The sequence below is a fragment of the Physeter macrocephalus genome, unplaced genomic scaffold (assembly GCF_002837175.3).
Source record: "Physeter macrocephalus isolate SW-GA unplaced genomic scaffold, ASM283717v5 random_284, whole genome shotgun sequence".
Taxonomy (NCBI): domain Eukaryota; kingdom Metazoa; phylum Chordata; class Mammalia; order Artiodactyla; family Physeteridae; genus Physeter; species Physeter macrocephalus.
This window is the reverse complement of record NW_021145642.1, coordinates 36,615-49,914: the sequence shown is the minus strand read 5'-3', so window position 1 is coordinate 49,914 and position 13,300 is coordinate 36,615. Positions and strand designations below refer to the sequence as shown.

Genomic DNA, 13,300 nt, shown 5'->3' with positions numbered 1-13,300 from the left:
GCCGCTGAGCCTGCGCCTCCGGAGCCTGTGCTCCGCAACGGGAGAGGCCACAACAGTGAGAGGCCCGCGTACCGCCAAAAAAAAAAAAAAAATTCGGTACGCGGGCCTCTCACTGTTGTGGCCTCTCCCGTCGCGGAGCACAGGCTCCGGACACGCAGGCTCAGCGGCCATGGCTCACGGGCCCAGCCGCTCCGTGGCATGTGGGATCCTCCCGGACCGGGGCACCAACCCGTGTCCCCTGCATCGGCAGGCGGACTCTCAACCACTGCGCCACCAGGGAAGCCCAATAATTATTATTATAATTAGCACATGAGCTATACTTACATTATCACTAATGAAACATTTATGGCACTTCCTTGGTGGTCCAGTGGTGAAGACTCCGCACTCCCAATGCAGGGGGCCTGGGTCTGATCCCTGTTCAGGAAACTAGATCCCTCATGCCGCAACGAAGATCCCACGTGCCACAACTAAGACCCGCACGGCCAAATAAATAAATATATATTTAAAAACAAAACACAACGTTTATTGCCCACTGGGGACACAGCAGCAACTGCCACAGACACAGCCCCTGCCCTCACAGGGCTGATGTTCTGTTGGTGGGGGACAGAAACTAAATAGGATTGTGAAAATTTAAAAGGGGAAACCTCAACTAAAATTGGAGTCAGGAAGTCTTGCAAGGGAGCTCTTATGCCCTGCCACTCCTCAGTTACCCCAAACAGGAAGACATAAATTACAGACCCCAACCAGAAGAGATGTATGTACCTTGCACTCCCAAACAGTAACTGCTATTACTTTACTAAAGCTGGAGAAGAGATTTTCTTCCCACCCAGCAACAAGCCCAGCCAATGGAAACACCACAATTTAGCCAATGAGAAGCTGTCCTCACCTGAACGCTTACTTTCCTCCGAATTAACTTTCATTTTACTATTGTCCATGACTTCTCGTCTCACCCTCTTTTCTATAAAAGTCTTCCATTTTGTACAACCTCTGGGAGTATCTCTGCTTGACAGATGAGATGCTGCTTGATTCATGAATCTTTTAATAAAGGCAATTAGACCTTCACACTTACTCAGTAGAAGTTTGTTTTTTAACAGGATCGAGAAAGAAATGCATACTTTAATGTCAAGTAGAGATAAATCCTTGGGGTGGGGGATGGAATAAAACAGGATAAGGGGACAGAGAAGGGGAGACAGTCTGACACCCAGTAAGGATTTATAAATATTTGTTAAACAAAGACTTAATGACAGACAGTGGGTGATTGATTTAGTATGTTTTTAGGTCAACGATCTAGTCATACTCCAAAGATTCCATAAGATGAGTTTCTCCCGTTTTACAGAGGGAGAAAACTGCAACCAAGAGAAGAGAGGGGACCTCTAAGCTAAAAAAGTCCCGACTCAGATGTCCCCCCCAGAAACTGTCATTTCTGGGGGCAGCGGGGGTGGGGGTGGGGGTGGGTGGCCCGCAGAGCAGCGCGCATTGACCTATGACGTCATCGGGACGGTAACTAGCGTAACACTACCTGGACGTAGCCCCATTTCCCCTCCCGGACAGGTCCTCTGCTGGTCCGGTACTGTCTGAATCAAACCCCTCATTGGCTACTCGCTCCGTCAATCCGTTTCATTCTTCCAGTTTTTCCGCCCCGCCTTCCAGAGCTCGCCTGTGATAGGCTGACGAGGCCGTCACTTCAGAAAGGTCCGCATTCCTTCCGCCTTTCTCCAGGAGACCAAGGGAGAGGAAGGTGGATCTCCGGCGGCGCCCACCCCGGGGGCTCTGCTTCCGCCTCTTATTGGCTTCTCTGGGTGCCGGTCGCTACGCTACCCATCGCTGACTGGCTATCCGGCCGCCGCTCTGCGCGGCGCCGGCTCCGCCCCCGTCGGGTGTTTGTGGTGGGGCTGCGAAGTCGCCAATCCCGCCGGAAGCGCCAGGACAATGGGGACTCGGGACGACGAGTACGACTACCTATTCAAAGGTGAGGTTGGTGGGGCACAGACGGGCGAACGGGCGGCGGCGAGGCGCCGGGCAAGCACCCAGGCTGCGCTCCAGGCCTCTGGGCCCAGGCCGGAGCCCGAGGCTTGGGGCCTGGCAGGCCAGGCAGCCGAGATGGCCAGTGCAGGCCGGGCTTGGTCAAGTTCGGGCCGGGATGCGCAGCCATGCTTGGCAGGCTGTCCAGAGAGGCTTGGGGGCCCGGGATGCTCCGAGGCGGGGCCAGGGCCCAGGGGGGTGGGGCCCGGGACGGTGGGAGAGGCCGTTAGGGGCGGGGCATTCAGAGGGGGCGGGGCCGCCACAGCATTTGGCGGGCCGGGCTGGGTGGAAAGCTCCCTTCGTGATGGAGGCGTGTCCGTTAGAGGCGGGGCTAGGAGGTGGTGGGCCTGTCCAATAAGTGGGCTAGGGTGGGCGGGTGGGGGTGGTGCTCTCATGGTGGGTGGAAAGCCCCCTTCGTGATGGAGGCGTGTCCGTTAGAGGCGGGGCTAGGAGGTGGTGGGCCTGTCCAATAAGTGGGCTAGGGTGGGCGGGTGGGGGTGGTGCTCTCATGGAGTAGGAGGGGCCAGTCTTGATTCGTGGCAGTGCATCTGGGGGCGGAGCCCGGGAGGGGAGGGGCAGACAATGGGGGTTGAGGTGCGTGTGTGGCGGGGGTGGGGGGGCGGACCCTGGACTGGGGAGCAGAGTTGGAATTGCGTGGAGGGGCACCTGGGGTGGTGGCAGGGGACTGTGTGTGCTGAACTCAGGCCTGGTGGTTAACAGCAATAATTATGTCTTAACTCTTAGATCTCTTGAGAGCGCTGTCCAAGCACCTGCACTTTTCTAAGCACTTTACATACATGAATTCATTGAAATCCTCACCACAACCCTGTGAGATCGATTTTATCCAGCATCTCTCTGTATGGACCTGGAAACTGGAGGGGCAGTTTAAGTATTAAAGCAAGATTTGAACCCAGACCACTTAAGGAGTGTATCTGGGGGAGCTTGTGGCCAAGATCTGGGACTGGGGTTGTCAGATGGTCTCCTCCAACCTGCTGGAGGATCTTCCCTGCCAGGGCAACAGAGGGCTCTAGGAGCCTCAAGTAAGGCCTAGGAAGGTCAGGCAACTTAGGGGTCACTGACTTTCCAATGCCTTCTGTGCCAACCTAGGCTTTGGCCAGGTCCTGTGCTGCTGTGCTGGGCTCCCTGGCTGGCATTGGTCACCCTTGAGAACTAACCCCTGGACGCACACAGGACACCTTTGCCATGCTGCCTGCTGCGTGAGGGTGTGCTTCCCATGCCAGCCATTGACATCTTTCCCTCGTTGGGGGAGATTGGCCATCCCTGGGAGTGTGGCCTGTGTGACACTGTGTGTCTGTGGTATTATCCCTGGTTGGGTCTGGGGTTCTGGGGACCTTGGGAATGTAGAAAATGGGATGGAGCGCTTCCTACCTGGGATATCCACGTGGTAAAAGGTTTCTGGGCAGAGCGAGTCCCCATGCAAAGGTCCAGAGTTGTCACACAGCACCATGGGCCCGAGGAGCTGCCTGCAGGCTGATACGTTGCTGGCAGGTGAGGCTGTGTGGTCGGCAGGCATTGGGCCCAGGCCCTTGTGGTGACTGAACCTTGGGGTCTCACTTTAGAGGCGGATGGAGCTCTGTCAGGGCCTTGGGGACGGGTGACAGGTGGACTGGACACCAGTCCTGCTGCAGCTGGTGCCTGTCTCTACCCAGCCCACCCTGAGGCAGCTGCTCCCCAGTTCCTGGCTGGCACCCACCTGGATGTGTTACTTCAAGGGCAAGGGGCGTTCCTCCCAGTGTTTCCATGGTCATTCCCCACTTGTTATTTTCAGCCATTTGCTGTTGTAAATAACCCAGCTCCAAGTGTTTGCACGAGTCATCTTTTGCCCTTTGGGTTATTTCCTTGAAGTATGTTCCCAGAAGTCCAGTTATTGGGTCAGGGGCAATGGAGCAGGCTGTGCGCTTCTCAGGATTCATCTCCGGAGCCCTCTTCCTGGAAACACTACTGTGACAGCTGGTGGCGGTGGGGTGGGGGCGGTGCCTGCCTGCCCCACTGCCCTCTCCCACTGGGCTCCTTTTCTGAGTAGAGCAGGTGCCCTGCTGACTGTCTCAAGCCAGGTCAGAAGCGAAAGTGTAACTCACAAGGTCAGCGTTTACCAAACTGGTCCTCTGAGACCTCACCTTCACACTTAACGCCTTGTTGGAGGACCCTCTGTTATCTTTTAATATTTGTTTGTTTGTTTTTATAAATTTATTTTTTATTTTTGTCTGTGTTGGGTCTTTGTTGCTGTGCACGTGCGGGCTTTCTCTAGTTGCGGCGAGCAGGGACTACTTTTCGATATGGTGCGCGTGCTTCTCATTGCAGTGGCTTCTCTTGTTGTGGAGCACAGGCTCTAGGCTCGTGGGCTTCAGTAGTTGTGGCACACGGGCTCAGTAGTTGTGGTGCACGGGCTTAGTTGCTCTGCGGCATGTGGGATCTTCCCAGACCAGGGCTCGAACCTGTGTCCCCTGCATTGGCAAGTGGATTCTTAACCACTGCACCACCAGGGAAGTCCCCTAATATTTGTTTTTAAATCCACTCAGTTTTTGTCTCACTTAAATAGGAAAAGGAAATTCTTTCTGACTCATAGAAGGAAGGAAGGAAGCCAGAAGGCAGGCAAGCCGCCACCATGGCATCACTGGCCATAAATATAGCAGGTAGCCTGAAACGTGAATACACTGCACCCCACAGACCCTCCTGAGACCCCATGGCCTGCAGAGGGTCAGGCCTAGGCAGTAGAGAGGTGTCCAGGACACAGCTGTGCCAGAAAGGTTGACAAGGACCAGTACTCTCACCGTACATCTCCCCAGCCCTGCCGCCTGGTGCGGGGAGTCCTTCAGGAGTGGAGGGGGGCTGTGATCCTCTCATCCCCCATCCTGTGCCCAGCCTCCCCCAGGCTTCAGTCACCTTCCCCTGGCCCTGCCCTGGGCACAGAGGGGCCACACGTCTCACGTGGGACACTGGCTGCCCCCATGCTCCAGCCTTCCCACCACTGACTTGCTTTTTTTGGCAGCCACGTCACAGGTTGGCTCCCCTGACCTCCCGGCGGAGGCCAGCAGATCCCCCTGGGTGTTCCACCCGCCCCCCCCAGCCCCCGAGTGGCTTGTTTTCCTCCCTGCTCATCCCCCCCCACCAGGAGTGAGGTTGTTTATTTGTACCTAATTATAGATCCTCACATTTATCCTGCTAACATTTTACACTTTCCAGCGAAGGGCCATTTCCCCAGCCTGCCGATCAGTCCCCCGGGGGCGCCCCAAACTCTTCTCTGATGGACTGGGCGGCAGGGGCCACAGTGTGAGCAGCTAGGTCCCCAAGGGCCACCAAGGCCTTCCCAGAGCTCCCACCACTCACTCCCAGGGAACAGGCCGGCCCCAGTGCTCACCAGGTGCTCCCGAGGCAGCCTCCTGGCTCTCCAGCCTGAGCAGGCCTCACACCGGGCCGGCTGGTCTGGGACCCAAGCACACAAGCTCCCCCCATTATGAATGGTGGCCCTGCCTGTGCCCGTCTGCTCTCTGATTCCCCCAGGGAATAGCTCTGGCTCTTCCTCCCCCTGCCAGCCCCTGGGGCCTGGGATCTGCAGGGCCTGCTTCCTGGGGGAGGGGTGGAGCCCTGCTCTGCCTGGAGTCTGGGAGCCGAGTGCCCCCAATGGCCACTCGGTGACCTGAGTGTCACAGTGGGGGCCCAGATGTGCCACACTGTCATGGAGCGGGCCAGAGGACCAAGGGCTTCCAAGAGGTGCCAGCTCTTTGTTTTTGCCAACTGGGCTTGCCTGCTCTGCCAGCCAAGGGGTGTGCCCAGGGGGACCGTGTCCCGGCCAGTGATGCCACCAACTCCTGTGGAAATGCTGGGGGCCGTGTCCTCAAGGGCCCTTTCTTTCCCTGAGACAACAGATGACTTGTATCTTGGACAATGCCATTCTCATTCCCAGCCTGCACACGGGACCAGCCCGGCCGCTGCCCTGCCGGCCGCTTCTGCATTGGGCACCACGTGCCAGGGACCGCAGGGGCAGCCCCGCCTCCCTGCCATTTGTCTGGGCAGCGGCTGGTGGCCCTTGTTCTGCTCTGGCCCCCACTGTTCTCATTGGGTGACCTTGGGCCAGGGAACTTGGTCACTCTGTATTGAGTGTCTCCAACTGTACACGATAACGTGAACATCTGTCCCTGGGGTGGCCCTGAGAACTCCGTAACAAAGCCTTTAGGGCTGGGCCTGGCCTGAGGGGCTGAGGGGATGGTTGGCTGGGCTGGGGCAGAGCCCCGATGTGGCAAAGGGGACCCTGAGGCTGGACAGCTGGACAGGGCTGGGAAGGGAGTGAGAGGGTGGGGAGGATACAGGCAAGGGCCCAAAAGGACCCTCCTCCTCATTTCCTGTTCTGTTCCTGAGGATGTGAGAACTATGTGCAGACCTCCCTGGCTTTGGCCAGCTTCCTGCAGCCGCCGTGGCTACGAGGTGACGGGGTGAGAGTGTGGACAGTGGGCCCTACAGTCAGTCCAGTCATGGCCCCCCCTGGCATGGCTGGGCGCCCTTGGCCCTCTGCCCCAGGCCCATGTCCATTCACCTCTTTCCACCTCTCTCTGAAGTCAACTTCGCATTCTTATGCTGGGTGCCCCCAGTGTCAGGGGAGGACACTGACACTGTCATCACAGGTGTTGTGGGCTAGGCCACGTGGTGGTTTGGGAGAAGAGAAGCCTGAACCCAGGGATTTTGAAGGACAAATAGGAGTTTGCTAGCTACTCTAGGGGTTCAGGATACCCCTGATGGTGGGAGAGGAGGAAGCTGAACCCAGACCCCTGAGCTCAGCCCTGGATCCAGAAAACCTGAGTTCACATCCTGCTGGACCACTCTCCAGCTGGGTGGCCCTGGGCAAGTTGCTGCTTGCTGAGCTTGGTTGGGGGGTGGGAGCGAGCCTGCAGTTATGCACGGGCTCAGACCCCAGCTCTACCCTTGGTGACCACGTGCCTTAAGCTGGTCATTCCCCTGTCTGCACCTCAGTTTCTCGTCTGGAAAATGGGTCATGTGATGCATAGGTGAGGTGATGGCACATCCAGAGCTTTCTCAGCACGGAACGTTCTTCCTGTTCTTGTTGTTCTTGGCTCTAAAGCAGCCTGTCCAGAGAGGGTGCTGCATCCTGGGGGCTGCCTGTCCCGCCCCCTCCTTACTTATGGCCCAAGGATGGTGACCTGGGCATCTTCCAGTGTGGGGGGAGGTGGGCCTGGGAAGCTCCGCCAGCCACTTTGGCGTTTGTTCATTCGACGGGCATTGATCAGGTGCGTCCCGTGCGCCGGGCAGTGCACTAGGTCCTGGGGACACAGCAGGGAACCAGACTGTCTTGAGATGGCTGCCCTCGAGGCAGAATGACAAAAAAAAATCTATAAGGGAAACCTGGTGAATGTGAGAGGGTAGGGAGAGCTATGGGGGAAAGGTAGGGGAGGGGAATGGGGAGTGTTGCGGGGAGTGGGTTCTTGGGGTTTTTAAAAAATATTTATTTATTTGGCCGTGCCGGGTCTTAGTTGCGGCGTGCAGGATCTTTAGTTGCGGCATGCCGGCTCGTAGTTGCAGCATGCGGGATCTCGTTCCCCGACCAGGGATTGAACCTGGGCCCCCTGCGGTAGAAGCGCGGAGTCTTAACCACTGGACCGCCAGCAAAGTCCTGGGAGTGGGGTTTTATCTAAGAGGATGGCTGCGGGGAGCCTCCTTGATCAAGTGCCATCCGAGGGGCCACACAGGGGAGATGAGGGCAGGAACCTGGTGGGTACCTAGGGAAGAACACTCCAGGCGGAGGGTAGCGTTGCAGGGAGGCCCGTGTGTCTGGAGCAGAGTGAGCGAGGGGGAGAGAGGGAGGAGGTGAGGGCACGGGGGGGACGGGGCAGGCCATGCACGGCCCTGTGGGCTGCCAGGAGGACTTTGGAGGTGGGAGCCCTGGAGGGCTATAGGCAGAGGAGGGATGGGACCCACGCAGGGTGCTCACAGGCACCCTCTGGCGGCCAAGAGGAAAACAGCCTGTTGGCTGAAGCTGAGAGTAAATGTAAGGGCGGGCACCAGGGAGGAGGCTGTCACAGCAACTGGGAGCGAGGGGAGTGATGATGGCCTGGGGTCAGGGAGCAGTGAAGGGGGTAAGAAGCAGCAGGGATCTGAACACGTACACATAGACGTTCTCATCAAGGAAAACCTTTTCATCGGGGCTTTGGGTGACCAAGTCTGTAGCCCCCGTGGCTCCCCACGAGCCAGAGCCACCCTGGGGTGCCAGAGTCTAAGGCCCACACTTGGGGGTCCCTGTGGTTTCCAGCTGGGGCGTCTGAAAAGAAAGGCTGTTTCTTCTGCGCCGCACACACACCTATGCACACACTGACACGAGTCCCCATTGTGTCCTGGGTCTGAGCACAGCCCTCCAGGCCCAGGCCCCTCCAGGCCCCTCCAGCCTAGAGCTTGGAGCGGCTGGGCCCCTAGAGGCAGGGCTTCTACAGGTGGGGGCAGGAAGCTCAATAAAGGGAGGGATGGAGGGAAAGACCCGCCTATGCCTGCCCTGCTCTGCCCTGCGCTGCTCAGGAGGGCCCTTGTTCCCACCTCCCTGCAGGACGATCTGACCCCCCCACCCCGGCCCCATCTTAGCGTACGAGATGCTAGCTGAGTTCTGATCCCAGGCATTCCCGTGTCCCCCTCCCCGAGGTGGCTCTTGTTACTGTCTCCCTTTTCACACCTGTGGAAAAGGCAGCCCAGAGACGTTAAGTGACTTGCCCAAGGTCACCCAGCCCTGGGGCTTTCTCAGGCATGCCTGGTTGCCCGGGTCACCAGGCCGCCGTGGAGGTTTGGGAGTTGATGGGTCCCCAAGCTGCCTTCTGCCGGGATGCCTGGATCCCTGTGTCCCATCAGAGCAGGGGCAGCCCTGCTCTGAAGGACCCTATTCGCTTCTGTACCAGGAACCGTGGTGCCTCGGGCCAGCAGCCCCAGGACAGCTCCAACTCTGCCCCGTCACTGGCTGTCGTGTGTCTGCAGCACCCGGGGCGCCACTGTGAAGGTTCTGTGGGTGGACGTGGGCAGCACGGTGGGGTCTTGGCTCGGGGGCACTGCCCCCCTCTGACCCAGGGAGGCTCACTGGTACCCCTCCCCGCCCCCAAAGTGGTGCTCATCGGGGACTCGGGCGTGGGGAAGAGCAACCTGCTGTCGCGCTTCACCCGCAACGAGTTCAACCTGGAGAGCAAGAGCACCATCGGCGTGGAGTTCGCCACCCGCAGCATCCAGGTGGACGGCAAGACCATCAAGGCGCAGATCTGGGACACCGCCGGCCAGGAGCGCTACCGCGCCATCACCTCGGCGTGAGTGACGGGGCCGGGGAGCCCGTGGGCCCCAAGACATGGGTAGGAGTTGGGCTGGGGGGGGAACGGGGGAAGGGGAGAGCACAGACCCGAGAGCGGGGGGCGCAGGGTGGAGGTACAAGACCCCCAGGAGCTGTGGGACCCTCTGAAAGGCCAGTGCCCAGGCTTGGTCAGGCTGTGACCCCAGGTGGGCATGTCCCACGGCCCCTCTGACCCCTGGCGTCCCATCGAGGCACTGCCGTGTCTCCGGGTGCTGGCTACACGGTGAGGGCTGTTATCAGGCTCTGCCCGCTCCCCAGCCTGCCTGCTCGGCCCGCCCTGCCCAGCCGTGTTCCCAGCCTGCCTTTTCCAGGCGCAGCCCTGGCAGCCCTGGCCCTCCTGTGGCCACCCCACCATCAGGACCCCCTCGACTGCCTCTTCCCTGACCCTCCCAACTCCTGCCCATTCCCTGTCAGTCACTTGCTGTCTTCTGGAATCCCTCCACTGAGGCCTGCTCACCTTCTCGGCTCCTTGATCCCTTGGAGTGGATGTGTGTCCATCCATCTCCTTGGTGCTCTGGGCGGGCAGGGCCACGGCAGGCATTAGAGCTTCTGCCCTTTCCCTGCATATTCCCTGCATAGTCACTGTTTTCCTCCTCCCCTTTTGGTGGCTGACCCCGTGGGTGTCTTCTGACCCCAGATCCCAGACTCCCTCCTTAGGCCTCCCCATTCCTGAGCCGAATCTGGGGAGTGGAGCCGGGGCCTCAGGACACGCACCCCTCCCTCAAGGCCCTGATGGCCACCCCTCGGGCCAAGGAGCCACTGCCCACAGAGCCTGGGGGGCCCCCAGGGACGCTGGCTCAGCTCACGCCTGGGCCCTGCCCCCGTCCCTGCAGATACTACCGTGGTGCGGTGGGCGCGCTGTTGGTATATGACATTGCCAAGCACCTGACTTACGAGAACGTGGAGCGCTGGCTGAAGGAGCTGCGGGACCACGCCGACAGCAACATCGTCATCATGCTGGTGGGCAACAAGAGCGACCTGCGCCACCTGCGGGCCGTGCCCACAGATGAGGCCCGCGCCTTCGCAGGTGAGCGCACGCCGGGCCAGAGGGTGTGGCCAGAGGGCTGCTAGGTGTCAGTCCGGGCCATCTGCTCTGGCCAGGGCCTCTAGGTGCCACACTCCTGAGAGCGAGACTCTGACTGAAGCATCCGAGAAGCATCTGGAATGCAGGCAGCTCCCCTGCACCAGGTGCATCTTCCCTGGCCGTGCCCATGGCTGCAGGGGTGGGCGTCTCCGTCCTACCCCTTCGGCCCCAGCCCTTCGTTTCCTGGGCCAGGTGAGCAGACAGGCAGCCACGGTCCCCAAGAGGAGGGTATAGGGGACCACCCTCCCCCCGCTCCACCAGCTAACTTACCTGGGCAAATATTCTCTTTCAGAAAAGAACAACTTGTCCTTCATTGAGACCTCAGCCTTGGATTCCACCAACGTAGAGGAAGCTTTCAAGAACATTCTCACAGGTGGTCACAGGGCCCAGCTGGGATCACAGAGGGTGGGCGTGGGAAGGGCACCAGCCACACGGGTCACGTGCTCCAGAACGCAGCCCCTGAACCTTCCTTCCGTAAAACTGCTGTTCAGTCTGGACACGAGGACAAACAGGGCACCCTCCACAGCGTGAGGCCAGATCCCACCCCTGCTGGCACTCAGGGCACAGAGACCCTCTCAGCCCAGCTCCCGTAGATGGGCCCTGCCATGGCTTCACTAGAGAACAGCCCACAGGGTCAGCTGGGGAGGCAGGTGGCCTCAGGGTCCCAGAGCCCCTGGGCTTCTGGGAGTTTCTCCTGAGGGAGGAGGGCCTCTCTGATCTTAAAGAATGAGAGGCCTGGGCTGGGAGTTACATCTGCAAACAGATATGGGTCCTTCCCTTGCTGAGTACACAGCCAGCATTGGGGATGGGCAGGGAGCCTCCAGGAGCCCAGCCCGTGGCATGGCTCCCCCTGACGTGATGGGGGTGCACAGGGCACAGTGGGAGCCTTTGGAAGGGGTTCCAGCTCAGCATCCAGGGTGCTACCGTGAGGACGTGACATCCAGATGAGTCCTGTGGGAGGGGGAGGTAACCGAGATTGGGGGCACACAGGGCATTCACCCTGTGTCGTTCTTCCCGCCCCCGCCCACCGCAGAGATCTACCGCATCGTGTCACAGAAGCAGATCGCGGACCGCGCAGCACACGATGAGTCCCCCGGAAACAACGTGGTGGACATCAGCGTGCCACCCACCACCGACGGACAGAAACCCAACAAGCTGCAGTGCTGCCAGAACCTGTGACCGCCCTGCGCCTGGTCTCAGCGTGCGTGCACGTCCTCGTCCTCCGCCCACCCCTCACTGCCCCGTCCTCCCTGCCCACCCCCTCCGCCCCTCTGTGACTGGCTCCTGCCCTCCCATCGAGCTCCGCACGAAGAACAGGAGTTGAGCGGCATCTCCTGTCCCGCCCAAGGAAAGCTAGAAGCCCCGGCTGCTGCACCTGCTCTCCTTGGGTCCCAGTGGGCATCTCAGCGGGGCGGGGAGGGTGGCAGGATGGACCGGGCCGGCCAGAGGCCAAGAGGATGGGCACACCGAGCAGGCTTCTCCAGTTTTCCACGGTAGCCTCCGGGGAGCAATCGCCGCCCTCCCTCTCTGGCCAGCTGGCCCAGCTGGCCCCCGGTCCCCACCCAGAACCCCATTCCAGGCTGAAGCCCGAAGAGCAAGGCGCCAGGGGCCAGGCAGACGGACACTCTTGGCTCTCGGCATCCCGCTCCCCCGCGCACAGCCAGCAGCGCACATGCCTTCGACCTCTCCCGTGCGTGCGCGACTCCAGCTCCTGCCTGTAGATTGATGCTGGGAGAAGACCCTCTCCCCACCTCACCCTCCTTTTTGCACGCGGCGCGCTCTCCACCCACCACCCCGTCCCTGTGCCCTTCTCTCTGTCTTGTCTCCCTGTCTGGTCAGGAACCTGTTTGCAAGTGAAGCAATATCTCTGTGTTTTGTATATACAACCGCTCTTGTAGCCTTTGGTTTTTTTGTTATTGTAGAGAAACACAGATTCTTTATACACTTTGTAAGATTTATGCCAAACCCTAGCTCTCGATCTCTTATTCTTCCTGTGGCCCCTGCACTGTTGCCCCGATGCCTCGTTTCTCTCGCCCGGTTACTAAAATGTATAATCCGACTTCCTGTACAGAAACCTGCCGCTGCGCCTTTGTCTTCTTTCTCTCCACCAGGCGGCGCTCCCGAGCCAGGGTCCCTCGCTGCAAGCTCCAACCGCCCTGGTTCAGCCCCAGCCCCCCCACCCCACCTCCCAGGACAACGCGGAGCACCCTGAGCTGACCACGGGGGTCCTGGGGTGGGTGAGGGTCCTGGGGTGGGTGAGGCCGTGGTTGGGTGGACCTTCTTGCTGCCCGTGTGGCAGGGAGGAAGGGAAGGCGAGGGCTTGGGCAGGTAAACTCCCTGGCCCTAGGACAGCCAGCCCTAAGACCGGAGGGTGCCCCTTGGGAAGGGATGGGCTGTGCCCGCTTCTCCTGTTCTCAGCTCCCCGGTTGGGGTTCGCTGCTTTCATCCACTGCACACCCACCTAGCCACCACCTGCCCAGGGAGGTTGGCGATGCCAGTCACACCCCAGCTCCCTCCATCCCAGACTAACCTTTGAGGAGGGCCCACGGGGGGGGACACTGGTGATAGAGGAGAAGCGCGCAGGCCGGGGTGGGGGGGCAACTGTTGCTCTGCCTCTCCTCAGGACCCAGCTTCTCCCGCTGGTCCGGCTGGCAGGGCTGGCTTGAGGGTCACTTGCCACTGCAGAGGAGGCATATAGCCATCCCCCCAGGCCTATATGGGCCCTCCACCCTACCCTGCACTGATCACATGACCCAATGTGTGTTTCCTCTCACCTGAGTGCCGGCAGCTGTTCTAGAAGCTCCAGCCTCTGGCTAAAGCCTGTTGTGCCCTTGACCCCTAGGAGA

At 59.9% G+C, this 13,300-nt stretch overlaps 1 protein-coding gene across 1 annotated transcript; it reads left to right on the top strand.

Moving 5' to 3' along the window:
• The first annotated feature begins 1,533 nt into the window (after positions 1–1,533).
• RAB11B (RAB11B, member RAS oncogene family) lies at positions 1,534–12,528 on the top strand. The gene is made up of 5 exons (XM_007109622.2): positions 1,534–1,969; positions 9,134–9,329; positions 10,204–10,397; positions 10,747–10,827; positions 11,488–12,528. The coding sequence occupies exons 1-5, from the start codon at positions 1,930–1,932 to the stop codon at positions 11,631–11,633; spliced, it is 657 nt and encodes a 218-aa protein (XP_007109684.1). The 5' UTR covers positions 1,534–1,929; the 3' UTR covers positions 11,634–12,528.
• The last annotated feature ends 772 nt before the right edge of the window (positions 12,529–13,300 follow it).

Coding starts and splice junctions, on each gene's coding strand:
- RAB11B (XM_007109622.2), top strand. CDS start 1,930: ATGGGGACTCGGGACGACGAGTACGACTACCTATTCAAAG. Junction 1,970..9,133: donor GTACGACTACCTATTCAAAG/GTGAGGTTGGTG, acceptor CCGCCCCCAAAG/TGGTGCTCATCGGGGACTCG. Junction 9,330..10,203: donor TACCGCGCCATCACCTCGGC/GTGAGTGACGGG, acceptor CCGTCCCTGCAG/ATACTACCGTGGTGCGGTGG.